At 36.3% G+C, this 18046-nt stretch overlaps 1 protein-coding gene across 2 annotated transcripts in view; it reads left to right on the top strand.

The window, feature by feature from the left end:
- LOC133531912 (glutamate receptor 1) overlaps nucleotides 1-18046 on the top strand; it is a 108001-nt gene that overhangs the window by 14246 nt on the left and 75709 nt on the right. For both annotated transcript variants that reach the window (XM_061870441.1, XM_061870366.1), the window contains exons 2-4: nucleotides 5614-5766; nucleotides 15117-15244; nucleotides 16295-16424. In XM_061870441.1, the coding sequence (XP_061726425.1) occupies nucleotides 5614-5766; nucleotides 15117-15244; nucleotides 16295-16424 (411 nt within the window). The remainder of the gene's footprint in view (nucleotides 1-5613; nucleotides 5767-15116; nucleotides 15245-16294; nucleotides 16425-18046) is intronic.

The raw sequence follows: 18046 nt of genomic DNA, 5'->3' as shown, positions 1-18046 counted from the left end.
ATAATATTCATTTATTTAAGTTACATTTCCGGCTTTGGGTCACAGATTTACATATGTGTACCAAATTTCAACTTTATTGGTTCAGTAGTTTCGGAGTAAATAGGCTGTGACTGACAGACAGACAGACGCACGAGTGATCCTATAAAGGTTCCGTTTTTTCCTTTCGAGATACGGAACCCTAAAAATGAGTAATATTATGCTTGAGACAACTCAGCGATTACTTCTTATTTTATTCCAAACATACAAAAAAATATATATCTGCACTCCCGGGCACGCAGTTCCATCTCGCTCACGCTTACGCTTAGTGAGAGTGAGAGAAGAACACGAAATTACGACACCTTAACTCAAAAAGTCGTATTAATGACGCGACGTCACAAATAATTGGGTTTTCTGAACTGGTTACAATACTGTGTTAAGCGCTTTAAAAGCGGACTTGCTTAGAACTGATTTAGACGGACTTAAGGCTTCCATATTTCGAAACTTAAAACTACATTAATTAAAATAGCATACGTTTTGGCATACATATACGTAATTACGAGGTTACTAAATTACTAAACTAATACTTCGACTTTTCTAAGTTTGTACCCTAGAGGCGTTTCACTCGCTATTCAAATATTAAAAAAAAACCGACTTCAATGGGGGAGACCGGTGAAAGAAAGATTATTGTTGATTTTGGATTTCATACAATGAAATTAAAAAGACAGCGTCCTACGACTAATTATGTAGAAAAGGAGGTAAAAGGAGGTAAAAGGAGGTTTGTCACTGCACCCACCTTGACACATTTCAGATTTGCTGGTTGACTGGTAAAATACCCGCAATAGGGTATTCGACTGTATTTAAAATAAATTATTTCACACTATACATGAAATAATAATAAAAATGGCTATAAGTTTGCTTAAAATAGTCGAGAAGTACCCTCAATTCCTCCTGGAATTCATTATCAGAGCTCAAGATGACTAAAATGTGCCTTGAAAACCTAAATCCTTCACAAACATGCGAAGAGGACAAATTGCCAAACGTGAACTATGCGGCGTTGAAGAGTTCCATTCTGCTCAACATCAGCAGTTCCGCAAAAAAAAAATACAAAATGTTACATTTCAGGGGATAGATCCAGGGACCTCTCTCTCCCTGCTACAAAGTTTAGTCAATCAAAAATAGGAAATTAAAGAGCAAAAAAAAAACAAAAAAGAATTCTATGTCCAGGATTGGAACCCAGAACCTCGACATTGCCAAACGAGCGTATTCCAACTGAGCAACGAATGGATATACATGACATGTTGAAATTAGGCTACTTATTCTCGGGTAAAATCTAAATATCTAAATACTCCCTAAACCAGCGTTCTAAAATATCTGAATTATTCGTAAATCACTCTGTAAACATGTCTCACAAGGAAGAAACTCTTACGATATGGATACGGCTATTTGTTTAGGCCCGACGTACCATGTATCCGCCATTTTGAAAAAAAAATCCAAAAACTGGTTCGACAAAAAAATTCTATTTCATCATAAAATATATGGTCACAAATTTTCACGCGAATCGGTTGAGAATTGCGACCTGTAGAGGAGAACATCCGGACATACGAAAGTAAATTGCCCAAGTCAAAACGTAGACCTACACTACGCTTCGGTCAATTAGGAAATTGAGTTCGTCCATAGTGTTCATCCTAACTAACGACACCAATTGGTGTCGTAGATATAAAGATAGAAATAGGTCGATATACTGATATATGTATAGTTCATGTCATCCACGATAACGCGCAGATTTGTCAAATCTAACCTTTAGTAACATGACAAGACAATACGAGTCAAGACACGCGTCTTAGTAAATGACAGGATCTATACCGAACATAGTTTTAGTATACTTCCCCACATTGACCTTACTTAAAAATCGAACTCCGCAAAGGCGTCATATTTTATGTTGATTTGACAAAGGACTAAAGAACATTTCAACAAAGATCTCTGTAATACGGTACCGTGTCATTACAATAATGTTCTAAAAATAGATGTGCCCCACCAACACCAAGCTAAGTGCATAAGCGCGTAAAGTAGCGGTGACCCGAGCGCTCTAGTTGAATACGGTTCAACTTATGTTCATGTAAAAAGATAAACGTGTTGGTGTTGCATTTAAAGCTAAATCTCGGGCCTAACGATTGTACATAGTAGGCCGACGATAGTACTTGAAATTAAATACAAATTAAGTTTCGAATATGTGTTTACATGCGTTGTAGGTATTAAGTGTAAGGCCTGAGTGGACGCTCGAAGCGGAGCGTTCGGCGGGGCGTGCAGCGTGGCGTCGGGCTCACGAGTGATTTTGAGCAGCGTGCACTAAGGCCGCTGCTATACGTTTGCATTTGTTTAACATGCACGCCACACGCCCCACCCCGCTGCACGCCCAACTCAAGCGTCCACTCAGGCCTTACACTAAGACGACCGGTCTGGCCTAGTCGGTAGTGATCCTGCCTATGAAGCCGATGGTTCTGGGTTCGAATCCCGGTAAGGGCATTTATTTGTGTGATGAGCACAGATATTTGCGTCTGAGTCATGGATGTTTTCTATGTATTTTAAATATTTATATATTATATACAGTACCCACAACATAAGCCTTCTTGGCTTACAGTGGGACTTAGTCAATTTGTGTACGAATGTCCCTATAATATATATATATTTATTTAAGAATTTATTTAAGTTTACCTGCACTAAAGCATAGATAAATAAGGAAGCTTAGAGTCCAGACATAGGTTATGTATGGAGTACCTAAGCACTTTAATTGAAGCTTATTAATTTATCTATGACTAGGTAATGTATTGCATAAAGATGCACCTACTCGCATATGTTATTACCCCTTTTAATAAACGCAGAGGTATTGATTAAAATAAACAATTTACCCCGAGCATATTACATAGTACGAATAAATAATCCGTTGCGGGTACTCTGGTCTATTAATTACCTATTAAATACAATTTTGAGAGGAAGTAGAGTGCTTAAAATTGCATGTCATATCAATAAAGCTTTGTACGTTAAGCATTTAAACGATAAAGATAAAACACTGCATGAAAATAAATTGCCACCGGCTTTTAATTTATTAAATTGAACAAAATATAAGTTAAACCATGATATTGCAGCGAGCCATTATCGTCTCATAAAATTCATAGCACTGTTACTGCGCCCGAGGCTTAGAACACTTTGCAGAGCTGAAAAAGTTTCTTTTAATCTTCTTTTAATGAACTTACAGCCTCAGCCAGGTAGGACACTACCGAGCGTCGACAAATCCTACTTTTAAAAGAAATATTCGGTATGAAAAAACATCGCACTTTTTAAATAATAAACTAACGAAGTCTATTTATTCAAAGTTGTAGTGAACATTATAAAATACAAAGAACCATTTTAATTTATTATATTTGTTGAGTATACAAGAAACTTTAGAAATCCTCACTTATATAATTTGCGTCAATCTATAATACCATGAACTCGCACACACGAAGATTTCGAACGTAATATAGAAAGAAATGACGTCGCAAATGGAAGAAATATTGCTAAGAATTGAGGCTCGAAATGGCTCTTAGGATAGGACATAATGTTCGGTCGGTGTAAGAAAAAAAAAGACATAGCGATAGTGTATGGGTACGTAACGTAAGGCGCGCCAAAGTCGGGCGTTAAAGGAACCAGCGAGCTGTGGGCTCTGATTCCGATAAACGTTTTGGTCAGCACTCATATATCAAGCCAATGACGCTTTTCAGAATGCTAGCGGACCCGTTTTTTCACTATACGACCAATAAAGATGTCGAATCGAGTGTTCCATTACATGTCGCGGGATGTTCGGTAGAAATAATAATTCTATCTTTTGGAGCATGACAAATTATGTAAAAGAAAAAATGTTCAAGTACTATAATATATATATTTATTTATTTATTTATACCGGTATATAAAACTGGGTAAAATCGACGATGTTTAAATTGTTTTTACAATAGTGAAGATCGCTATTTCATCATTTTCAACACTATCAGCTATTTCTAAATAAAAGCTGTTTATTTTTACAATAAATAAGGGTTTAAAGCGATTCATTGCACCTGAGATATTTTTCATTTCGATTACGAGGAAAGTAAAATACACAGGATGCATTCCATAAAAGGAATGAAGTAACAGAAACAATGTTCATAAATAATAAAATGTTATTTATGAAGTAACCAGTATCATTACGGATCGGCACTCATGGAATTAAGTAAAATACCTGAATTGAAAATATTGAACAGACGTATCCGAAAAGAAGTATGGGCATTGTGAATAAGAGAGGTACATATGGGCAATGTGAATGTCATCTCGCTTTGTGTGGTAGGGCACAGATCTAGAGCAGAGCCCAACTGGGGAAGTACCTACCTTCACCTTATAGAAAACCGCAGCCAAATAACACTAGATCCTACTCATAGTATTGTTCCTGCCGGTGAGTAAGGTTGCCAGAGCTCAACGAGGGTGCGGAGTGTTAGGGCCGGCAACGCGCATGTAACTCTTCTGAAGTTGCAGGCGTACAGATGCTACGGAGACTGCTTACCATCAGGCAGACCGTATGCTTGTTTGCCACCACCGTATTATTAAAAAAAACTGGACATAATTTATTTTGTTATATTATCATCAGATCGGGCGCCCCAGGTACCGCTGGTGTGATGTCGTGGATTGCTTCTATTTCAAAAGCATCGCCTTTTTCCACAGATTTTAGAGTGACGAAATCGAGCGCTCGAAATTCAAAATTAGGCCCAATGGACACATACTTACTGTATGGGAGCGAGACAATGACGGGTAGTGATAAAGTTGGACGATTATATTGTCTGTCGGCCCGATTCGAGGAATGGTTAAGACACGTTTAAGATCTTTAAAAGATCGATAACTAAACGACATGTCTAAATTGATGTTCATTTCGATTCCGCTGTAATCCCAATAAGATCTATTTACGATATTTGTAACGTCGAAGTGACATTGGGTGCCCGAATCGAGCTGCTTCTGTCAAAATTTTAAGACATACAAACGATAGCTAAATGTGAACTTATCTAAACCAGAACTTATCGTTATCGTATCACATTCCGCTGGCCGTTGATCGGGTATAGTCGTAAAGAATAATTCACACTATATGCGTCAAACATTTTTCCTGCGATTTTTAGTTCCTAGTAGTGTCTACATCGAGCTCTGACCCAAAGATAAGCAAAATAATTCCGTATAATAAATTGCGTACCAGAACTGGCCTTTTTTCAGACGACCGAACTAAAACCTATTGAAAGAATACTCTTTTGTCAAAAACCATCAAAAACTACATTTTTTTTATAACTAATAGTCATTAAATGTATTTATAATTTAATAAAATAAGCAGTTCGATAATTATTTACTTGATTTTCGTTGGTTACATAACTGTCGTCGTCTCAAAATTAATGAACATACGAGGTAATTTACATCTCTAATGCAAAAGTAGCTCTGTTTGTTAACAGTGCGGTTTTTTAAGATAAATAATATATAATTAATTATCGCACGTCTCCTACTGTCCATACTGTATGACATACCTCAAAAATATTTCTCACTTATCTTTAGTTTAACAAAACATACCTAAATGCCTTTTTGTTTGTTCAACAGGCGCCATATTCGACCAAAACACCGAGGAGATTCAAAATGTGTTCAAATACGCAATGAACACTCATAACCAAAACATCAGCAGTCGTCGTCTGGAGTTGCAGGCATACGTAGACGTCATTAACACTGCAGATGCATTCAAGCTCAGTCGGCTTAGTAAGTATCGTATTATAATATTTTAAATAAATACTGAATTATGGTAATAGAATTATTTCTCAAAAGACTAGCGGCTACCAGACATATACGCCAAATGAAGATGTTGTAAGCGAACTCGCAAAATGTTACTTACAAAATGTCATCTACACTCCCACACAGAATGCGCCACAGGCCTAGCAGGCCGCCGGTAGCGTTGTTCATTTCCACTACTCTTATGCGGCCGTCTTTTCCAGGCAGGATACTTTTTATTAGGCTTCGTGTCCTGTGGCTTCTGCTCTTGTTGCCACTTCTTCCTCGGGAACAGAAGCGGGCGTTTCTAATGCTGCGCTATTCGCCAATGCTTTGTTAAGGCTAAGTCCGAATCGACAAATACTCGGACAGCAACTTAATACGGCAACTTGGACAAAGAGCCTATAACAAAATGGTTGGGCGTGATCGCTTCAGAAGAGCCAGGCTCTATTTATGTATTAAGGTTTGCCAACAGATGTAATACATATACAATTGGACATAAATAATAATTAATAACCACAAAAATCATACTGGAGTATCCACCCAATTATAGGCAAACACAACTTGCTAATACTACGCGTTTACACTTTGTACTTATGTTAAAATTCTTATCCTTAGCCAAAACAAAAAAAAAAACTACAAGCATTAAGATACAAGAAAGCAAAATGAAAAGTAAAACAGATGTAACTATTCTAGAACTAACCTCTAAGCTATGAGAAACTATAAAGACTTCAAGAATACTACAATTTCATGTACCAACCTACTACAGAGGTAAGTACATAGGTGCATACAATTGCAATACTTAGGAAAGTGCGTTACGCTAGGAATGTTTCTCTTAGTGCTCGTTCATTCAAAATTACACGAAGTTCGATTTACAGTTCGAATCAAGCTCTCCTACGCCCAATGGAAATACATCTTCACAGGGCCTGCGAGGTTCCTATCTTTCCACAGGAACCTAAGGGCGTTCAGAGCCACGGAATTATTTTTCATCACACTTGCTCGAAAAAGATCTTATTTCATTGCAGGTGTACTGAAGGACTGTCCGAAAGACAAAGGCCTATTTTGATCCCGCGAGAGTTATGGATTGTATATTTTGTTGTATGTTGTGTACAAACCAAGTAGCATAAATAATAAGCGTCACTATTTCAAAAGTGTTACTTTTAAAATAGTGACGCTTATTATTTAATATTTTTTTTTAATGTTTAAAATTATTTTATTTGATTAATTTAACAGACGTTTTAAATATTTTTACATACTTTTCAATCATGGCTGAATGCCGAGTAAGTCTGTGCCTTCGATGACTAACCTGTCAAGAAATTATAAAAAAATGGCAGACGAATGTTTGATATGTCGATATTTCGTTTAAAATTTAGTTGTTTCTTCGGAAGTGTGACGAAAAACATTGTGTGACACTCCGGGGGTAAGAATATTGCTAACTCGGGTCTTTAATTCCCTCCAGCCTGAGGTTGTCAGGAACAGTGTTGTCACATGTACCAACTTTTCGGTAGATCTACCTATTTTGCCTGCGTTCTACCTATCTACCTCCCTCGGCCTGAAATCTACCTATTTTTCAAAATGGTACAATTGTAAGCAATTCCCAATACATGTGATGGAACATTACTTCATTTCTACCGAATTTCGATTCGATTTAATGAAAGCTTGCCAAAGAAACAGATTATACAAGCAGGTTTATTACCTAAAAACAATGGAAATCCTAACTTTTGCTTCAATTTCTTTAATAAACACGTGTACTAACGTCACAATATTAAAAACTTATAAATAATTCAAAACATTTTATACACATTTTTAATCATAAATTGTACTTCTATTGAGTGGTAGATCTACCTATTTTTCATTTTAAACTCCACCCATTTCTACCTGTTTTTGCACCCTGTAATACCATTTCGCCAAAATTGTGTGTGACAACACTGGTCGGGAATTACCACCCTCGTGTCCAAAATTTCACTTGCCCCCCTCGTTGCACAATGTACTATTAATTCCAATAAAACATATCTTTTATGTCACCGGTTATTGCTACCCTTTCATCTCGAAAACAAACCATAAAGCGGAACAAGAAAATGAGTAAATCCGGACCCGTAAGAAGAAATTCATTAAGAAACTTTCTGTGACTCAGCCACTGCATCATAACGCAGCTTCTTCTTGTTCAGATTGTCAATTCCAATATGTGACAAGTACCATGTATTGTGCGTGAGTAACGTGTCAGCCTTTCGAGCGAAATCATTTTCAAACGACCGATCCATTTGTATTTTTCTGATTCATCTGTAAACGTTGTATTTTTAACAATACTACAAAGTAGTCATGGTATCATCCGAACCGGACCACGTAACATGACGTGCATGCAGATTTTTTTTTAAATATTATCAAATGAAAGATAAATTTAGTTACAGCAACAATTTCAGTGACAACATCCTAAGCAACTATAAAAAAAATACATATGATATACAAAATACAATGATATTGAAAATTCGCGTCTGAACACAATTGAACCCCTTAAAATATTGACCCTTATTTATTGTAAAATGTTGAGGTTACATTAAAATATATGTGGCTTTCCATAGAGACCCTTCAATCCTTCTGTCCTTTACGCTAAACTACGTAAAATTTTCATAATCGCGTAATTTCGACGTCAGACAATGACATCAGTCGCCCAGTTATTGACTTTCTAACCCTCGGAGTAGAACTGACGATAGCAATAGACAATCCTTTGAGGCGTTTGTTTTAAATACCAATCGTAACAAAGCAGTACGCTCGAAAGTCTGTGAAAAATGTTTCATTTCAACCCTGGCTTTACACTCAGAATATGTGCCCGAGCGGCGTTTATTGGTATTGTTGTCACTCAACGATCCTGGGTTGTAAAGCCAATTATTCTTGCTGCACGATAGAACACACGTTACTGATTGAAATCTCGTCATGTTCGATGTGTCTTCGTTTTGTATTTTATTCCATTCACGGTTAAAAATTAGTAAATGTCACGAATGATAATTTTACGATAGGTACCTACGATAGTTTTATGATTGGTAACTAATAAAAAAATTAAAATATCATTCTGCTATTAAGACGAAAGGGGGACGACTTTGCGAAATCGCTTTTCATACAAACGTAGTCCGCATTTTCCTCTCTGAATAGGTATTAACAATAATTGATAAATCTTACCCATCCTCAAAGTCAAGCCATTACAAAATATTTTTCTCAAAAATAAACGCCTGTTTCTTAAAGCACCCTTGTTGCCTTTGCTTAATTTTGCTATAGCAGCAACTGAGAAAAACAAAAGAAAACCCCTGACATCGCCAACCTTATCGCAATGCTTTATATTGCTTCCAGAGGGGCTGTCTAGTGCTATCAATGAAAGAACACGACTTAATTGTGACAGATAGACGTAAGCCTAGGCCATATTTTATCTCTCGTAAAATAAGAACAATGGACAAAAAAAAATATACGGAAATTAAAACAGAAAACAAAAGCAATAGGCCGTGAAAGAGGATGGTGCGGCAGACGCTGTCAGTGGCTGTTTGGTTAACGGCGAGTATTTTCCCGTGACTGCGACTGCGCCGTCTCTAATACAAGGACTCACACCGACACAAAGCAGATGCAATTTCTTTATTTTGCTAACAATTAAATCGAACGCAATTATATTCCCTCTTCAAATCTCTGCCAACATACAAATATTTGAATTATAATACACCTAAATTTTAACTCGGAGATTTATTCAGCGAATAAGCCACAAGGGTAATATTACGTTCCTTTGTCCTATTTATTAACAATTACATTTATACCTACCCCAGTAATTACTCGTCTAGTCGGGTAATTGGCTGATTAGGACTGTGATTAGTTGGAAGATTTTCAGGTCGGGATATATGAGGCTGCATGTCACTGCTTTCTTAATGATTTATTCACGTACAAGCATACGGCCCTTCTGGTGGTAAGCAGTCTCCGTAGCATATGGACGACTGAAACTCTAGAGGTTTTACATGTGCGTTGCCGACCCTAATACTCCGCACCCTCGTTGAGCTTTGGCAACATTACTCACCGGCAGGAACACAACACTTGGCTGCGGTTTTCTGTATGGTGGAGGTACTTCCCCGGTTGGAATGACATCCGCTGTGCTGTGCCCTATGACACAAAGCGAGATGACATTCACAGTGCCCATTATATCTCTCTTTTGGTCATAGTTTAACTGCTCAAGCTAATTTGGCTGTCCAATACTAATGCTATGATATCTCCAACGTAAAGTAAACCCTAAATGGCTACACAATTAAAGTCCGAGACCGTAGGTACACTAAAGGCTTTGAAGGATACTTGGTATTATTTCTATTAAGTTCACGGCGTGCCGTAATTTAAACCTAAACAAGAATCTGCAATAATCTCAAAAATCGAATATATTGAGATGTGGCTGTTTATCAGGCAATATACCACCTACATGGTTTTTTAAGTTATTTTTAAAATAAATTACATTATTGACACAGTTGTTTACTTTCTTATTAAGCTTATTTTTTCTTGTGACCAGAGCTAGACTGGAATATACATAAATAATCGTATGTATAGACCTGACTTCTCAGGTCAGAATTAATCGCAGTTTCAGACAAGGGTCAAACGGTATTTGGCTGCTGTTCAAAGTCATGATCCAAGTCTAGTTAGAAACCCAAAATCTTTTATAAATAGTACCTATATTCATTCTAACGCTTACAAAGTTTAGATCATTATCTGTCAATTATTTATGAGTGGATCATTCATAATTTATTTCAGTTTTATTGAAGACTAAACGTAAAAATTTAATAAATAAATTTGTTATAACACACAGGTTTTTAAAAACATATTTTAGATGTTAAGTAAGAGTATTTGTTAAACTAATTTATTATTGATATTTTTTGTGACCTAAATAATGTATATATATATAAATTAACATATGATATAGTATAATGCATAATATAGTAACAAGTAAAAGATGGAAACCAGCTCGTCGCCCGACGGTAGAATGCCCAGTAGGCTTTTGGCATTGCCGCGCTGTATGGCGATTCCAGTTCGCTGGGCAAGGAAAGGAAAGAACCAGCCTTCTGGTTACCCGTAGCATATTTTAATAATAGGTCTAATAAATGATTAGATATTTTAAACTCCCATATTATATATAATTTCTGTACTTACAAGTAATGTAGGCGATATACCTAGATGTTATCGTTATCGCATAAATGTAACATCTCCCAGGCAACTAAATGAACCTAGCATGGATACGATGATCGGTTTTTTCTACGTGACAGCGTGATAAAACGGTGTCCGTCAATCCCGCGGTGTTAAAAAGAGACGGTTATTTTGTCACATGGATAAAGCCATCCATAATACGCTTACAGGATTGATACACGTACAGTCACCAGCATAAATATATGACTGTGGGCAGCCGTGCAAAAATATCTGATTTTCTATTGGAGCTATAAAAATATGAAAAAAACCGTGGCCGGTAAGAACATAATTACTGTGTATCCGCATAAATATCGAATCGGGTCGCTTAAAAATATTTGATTACTCATGAAAATCAAAATTATGTGATTACTCTCACCTGGCATAAATATATATCTACTGTGAAAGCAAATACATCCGATGGTAGTTGGACCGCCTATATATCTGACACGTTGGAAAATCAAAAATATGTTACCAAGCTGCAAAAACGAACCGTACCTGTTTGGTATAGAGTAGTAAATTGTATAAAGTGATTTCAAATTCACAAAAACAGTGCAGACTTGTCATTGTATATGTCTGTCTCGCATTTTATTCTATCAATTTGGCGGAATAAAATGGTTTTTTTTTTGGATATTTGCATTGAAATAAAAGCTTATCGTGTCATTCACGATGACGTGCGAATTTGTCAAATCTAACCTTGAATGCCGTTACAACTAAGCAAGGCATGCGTCCTTGTGAATGACACGATCTTTATGTATGTGAGCAAAGTTGCTCTGATAAGGGTCGTGAACATTAAATATTTTACCTCTACGTTTCGAGCTAGATAAAATAATCATTCCTTAGTCGCTTTATTGCCACTAGTAGGACAGCTGTACCCCAACGGCATTCAATAAAACACGGCAGATATTCAATAATTGTATTCTCACTTTCTTACGTATAAAACATTTAAAATAAATTCTCTTGAACTTAAACCTCTATCCTCTGTCTTAATAAAATAAGTGAAATTAACCCTAATATCGAGTATAGCCACCCTCGGCATTTCTTACGTCATTCAGCCTGTCTCGCATGGACATCTCCATGTTGTAACAATGATCCAAACCCCGCAGGGATTCCCAAATGTCAAAGCAGTGCTGAGTTAATGTTGCCTTCGTGCTAGCTTGTGTGAAATCCCAGTGCTGTGTCATTATGCCCCACAAGTTTTCAATGACATTTAGGTCTGGACTTTTAGGTGGGAAGTCTAATAACGCAATTTTTTCTTGTTCGTTAATCCAATGGCGAACAATGCAGCTGTTGTGAAAAGAACAGTTGTTCTGGATCATATATACAGGATTGACGTCTGGATAAGTAATATGCAAAGAAGGCAATAGCACATCGTTGAGGATTTCAATATAATCTCTGCTGTTTAGTCGACCAGTCACTTGGCACAGTTCTCCCGGCCCTGCAGACGACATCCATCCCCAAACTCCGCATGAAATACGACCTGCGATCTTCTATTTTCCATTACGTTTAATTCGTTATAACTGGTATTATTTACTCTCCACAATGACACTCGACCATCCATGCTTGACTGAAACACTTTTTCATCTAAAAACGCAACGTTTCTAAAATCAAAGTTTAAATACTGATTCGCAAAATCGAGTCGGAGGTCCTTATGTCTTTTTTGTAGCACTGGTTTTCGAGCAGGGACTCGATTTCTTAAGCCAGCCGCTTTCAATCTTCGACGAACACTATCGCGAGATATACCATAGTCATTTGCGACTTCGAGCGTTGAAGTTATAGGATTTTCTTGATGTATATGATGGCTGTAGTTTTACGGGGACGACCTAAACTTTTATGGTGCTTGACATTGCCTTCTGCTTCCCATCGTGTTATCCATAATTTCACGGTATTTCTCTAAAAAAATCGAATATTAGCAATATATTATTAAGTAAAGTAACTGTAACGTATTCATGGAGTACGTACTACGTAATTAACAAAAAACTAACTTACAGAAACTCCCAATACATCCATGATTTCATGAATGGGTTTATTTTCCTCGTGCATTGAAACAATTCTATGTTTCAAAAGGTCATCGACTCGATAAGTCGCCATGATATTGAGTTCTGTAACTGTTAAGATTATCCCTGCAAAATGATAATGAGGTCGATTTTTTGTAATGTGACATATTAAAGTTGACTTATTAATCTTTCTTTTTAATGCTATGTAAGAAGGAGGTTTATTATTATTACACATCTCATACAACATATCTTTATAAGTTTTCTGATATCAGATTTTGAATCATGTCACAATTATTTAAAATTGCAAATGAAAAATGTGAGACAGACATATGCAATGACAAGTCTGCACTTTTTTCGTGAATTGTCAAATCACTTCATACAATTTACGGCTCTATGCTAGCCAGGTACTCGTATGGTTCATTTTTAGGGTTCCGTAGTCAACTAGGAACCTTTATAGTTTCGCCATGTCCGTCTGTCTGTCCGAGGCTTTGCTCCGTGGTCGTTAGTGCTAGACAGCTGAAATTTGGTATGGATTTATAAATCAATAAATCCGACAAAGTGGTACAATAAAATCTAAAAATTTTATTTTTTTAGGGTACCTCCCCCACACGTAAAGTGGGGGTGAATTTTTTTTTGCTTCAACCCTACAGTGTGGGGTATCGTTGGAAAGGTCTTTCAAAACTAATAGGGGTCTTCAAAAACATTTTTTGATAACGTGAATATATTCGGAGATAATCGCTCCGAAAGAAAAAAAATGTGTCCCCCCCCCACTAACTTTTGAACCGTAGGTCCAAAAAATATGAAAAAAATCCTGGAAGTAGAGCTTAAGAAAGACAATAAATGAAAACTATAGCGGACATGATCAGTTTAGCTGTTTTTGAGTTATCGCAAAATGTTTCCCCTTCATAGTAAAAAGACGTACCTACATCCACAGTTCATCCCTTGGTTAACAATCTACTATACTTTAAGCTTCAGTTTAGCTTATTGTGACGGAAGAGTAACTACGGAACCCTACTCTGAGCATGGCCCGACATGCTCTTGGCCGGTTTATTTATTAATTTTCGTGTCAGATATATAGGCGGTCCAACTACCATCAGATATATTTGCTGTCACAGTAGATAGATATTTATACCAGGTGAGAGTAATCACATAATTTTGATTTTCATGAGTAATCAAATATTTTTAAGCGGCCCGATTCGATATTTATGCGAATACAGAGTAATTATGTTTTTGCCGGCCACAAAGCATCACATATTTTTACGAAGGTTGTTTCGTCATATACTTATAGCTCCAATGAAAGATCAGATATTTTTTCACGGCTGCCCACAGTCGTTTATTTATGCTGGTGACTGTACTATATGTTTATATTATAACATCCTGTGTTTACCAAACAAAACAGTTCATATAATATTTATAAAACCAGTATCTCATGTTCACTTTACTAAATTTAAGATAAAATTGAGTACTTACCTAAAGCCACATTTTATATACCTATTCGATTATTTAAATAACCAATTCAATTTAACAGTCCCAACAGACACCGATATTGACAACGGCTCAATCGCCCCCTCCCTATTGTAATTGCACCCTAATGCAATTACCCTAAAAGCCTGTCAGTGAAGCTAAATTTAATGAACTTGAAAATAAAGTGAACGTCCGATTTAATCCATCTCTTCTTCGGTACTTATTTAAAATCGACACGTAAGTATAGAATATCTTTCGTTCTTGTTATTGATACTTTTCCCTTTTGAAATTGGTCGTGGAAAAGACCAATTGCAATAAAATCGATCACAACAAAACTTGACGCAGCTTATATGTTCGTTTTAATGTGTTGCATTTTGGTCGTAGGTACGTCATTTTGGTACGTAGCTAAACGAAGCATCAACGTCTTTTGAGTAGCAGTGTGGCCCATCCTGTTAATTAAACTTTTGTTATTCAAATCAAAATAATTTATCCGCTTTTGTGCGAAAAAGTTACAAACAGCTAATAGAGGACGTCTATGTGTGACCTATCGGCCTTTTTACGTAAGCTCTCCGTAAAGCGGAGCCTGTAAGTGGTACAGTAATGGTTAGAAGCACTTATCAAAGTTTAGCATTTGAGGAATGTAAAAACAAATACCGACAGTGAATGCATTACAGATTGTGTTTGTTTCAGTATGCAACCAATTTGCGCGCGGCGTGTTCGGCATGCTCGGCGCGGTAACGCCGGAATCGTTTGACACACTCCATTCCTACACCAACACCTTTCAGATGCCCTTTGTGACACCATGGTTCCCAGAGAAGGTAACATATGTATGATAGATAAATCTTAGGGAGTTCCCTGTTTCTCAGTTTGTTTATTTGTCGATGTCGCTTTGTAGAAAGGTTGAACAGGTCAAACTAATTAAGCTGAAGTAATTTCAGAGTAAGGCAAAGTTCAAAGTTTTGAAAAGTCAATTTCATTTCACGAAAATTGAAATAAATTGTTAATAAATAATAATTTCCACAATTCTGCGGATCTCTCTCGCGACGTTCGCGGTGATATTTATTTATTCGGTTTAAAATCCTAAACCAGTTTAATATTAGTTACGTATTATATTTACACCAAGCAAATCTGTTTTTAAGCAACTACTCCACAAGCATCTTCTGTCAGAAGAATTTAAATAATGTTCTCCATCATGTATGATAAGCATGTAGTAATAGGTATTAGTTTATCTTTTGTATATCATAAGTAATAGTATTTGATCATAGTTTCGTAGATTTATTTTATATAATATTTGGTTATTCGGTTAAATAATTTATGAATCTCTTCTGCACCAACATGCATGTCTCTGTTTGACCCAATGGTAGACTGGTAGAGAATGCCTTTTGGCATTAAGTCTGCCATTTATACACTTTTCTTTGTTTATGCAATACAGTTTAAACAAATTCTAACATATTAACTTCTTCTAAATTCTAATATAACAATTCTAATAACAGCTTTCAAAACTGTTATAGTAAAGTAATATTTTTTGTTTTAATTAGTATGGATTTCCGCAAAGTAACGCATTATTCTATTCATGATTATGAATTACAGTTTAAAAGACTAAGTAATTGTGCTAAACTACTTTAAAGTTCCCAAAAAGTAATCATAAAGCAATATGGAAGCAATGACATAAATAAAATGTAAACTAAAAATCTTAAATAATAATACGATGCCTGTATTGATGATTCTTTCCAAAGCGTTTCATACTTCGCTGGCAAATTGCTATCCAAGGTACATACATAAATACCACCGACAACACCATATCTCAAACGCGTTTATACGGATTTTAAGTCTATGACTACTATACTCTAGGATTGTTTTTTTGACAGGTGATACCACCTTCGTCGGGATTGATTGACCACGCAGTGAGCATGAGGCCGGATTATCACAAGGCAATTGTAGATACAATCGTGTGGTATGGCTGGACTGAGATCATCTACATGTACGACTCGCATGACGGTAAGTGAACGCGTTTATTAGTGTTATAAAAGAGCAGCAGTATTGCATACCTCATCATCGCAAAACAGACACGGGACTCATTATGGTGCAGCTCCGTCCGTTTGTCTGTCACATTGCTAAATATGGCGCCATTCATTTATTGCGTAGTAAGTTTTTGCCAATTTTCGACCCTCTACTCTTGATTTACTGCCATCTTTCGTATCATACTGTCATCATCTACTTAAAACTTTTATTACGCCATTTGATTTTGATCCTTATTCTTTAACTGATATGTGTTAAATTTGTTAAAAGTAGCGCCATCCTTGTAGTACGGGTAGGTTATGGCGCCATCGCTTGAAAAGATGCCGCCTTACCTTTGGCCTATAATTTGATGCGGCCATACCTGTTGCTACAAAGTTTACTTTGATAATCCAACTCTATTTGAAATTCTTACCTTATGCTTAAAATTTTCAATCTCGTCCCTTTAGGCAACTTAGTAAGCTTCGTTGCCTAAACACGGTACTTGACTGAAAAGCTTTCTAATATATCACGATTGTATAAAATACTATATTATAAGATTGCCTTTTTTGTTTTGTTTATTTGATTTTGATTATACGTAGTAAAAGAGACAATGATTATTAAATTATAATAGGATAAGTGGTCAAATTGCGGAATGCTGTCGTTTTAATTTAAAATAATGGAACAATGAGATCAGTTCCGAACGTACCGGGAAATACCGGTTCCATTTTCCACCGGTACCGAAAATCCCGGTTCTTTAAAACAGTTCCGGTTCTGCAATCCCAATATTATACACACAATTGTACTTGGTATACTTCGCCATGAATATTTCGTGTTTATAGTTTCAGGGGACAGTTTGTATGGAATCCCCGCGCGAGTTAATCGAACTCACACTAGACCGGTTTTTTAAATACGCTTCACTCTACCTACATTATTTCTTTCTTTTTCATCCTAGGCAGAATGCTATTAATAAAAACCTTTCCATGCATTTTCTTTACATAGCAGATTAATGATTAGCTATGCGACGCGATACTTCTTATTCCTAATATAAGTCCTGAAATAAAAACCAAAATTATTATTTTAATTTAGAACCTGGTAAAATCATCAGCTCAAGTCACACTGGAACTAAACTCTTTATAAACATTACCTTCCACTCTTCGCTATTGAATGGATATCACTATTAGTTTTCGATTTCCATATAGGAAAAGTTTTAGCTCAACTCGAGCAGAGGAGAACACAGGAATTGGTTAATATTTTTACCTTTGCATTTTAAGCACGGGTCTTGTTTTCCTTAGACGTCTGTGATAACAGCGACCGAGGCGGCTGCTCCTGTTATTTTTGCGGATTAACTTTTTAATATCAGTGAATATTAAGATAAAGGGAGACTGCGAACGGGGTGAGCTCGGAAGTCAAGCCGGCTTACTGCATTCTCTTTATTGTGTTGCTTTACAGAAATGGAGGTTTTGTAAATCGTAAATTTGCTTCCTTCGGACACTTCAATCTGTTTCCATCGCGGCATGCTATTTTCTTTTATAACGAGGAACAAAAATATTCAAGTGACGAGCTACTAATACTTGTTGTTAGATTTAAGTTCATTTAATAAAACTAATATGGTTTTAATTTAC

This window comes from Cydia pomonella, chromosome 1 (genome assembly GCF_033807575.1).
Source record: "Cydia pomonella isolate Wapato2018A chromosome 1, ilCydPomo1, whole genome shotgun sequence".
Lineage (NCBI taxonomy): Eukaryota > Metazoa > Arthropoda > Insecta > Lepidoptera > Tortricidae > Cydia > Cydia pomonella.
Note: the sequence above shows the minus strand (reverse complement) of the source record. Positions and strands in the feature narration are given on the sequence as shown.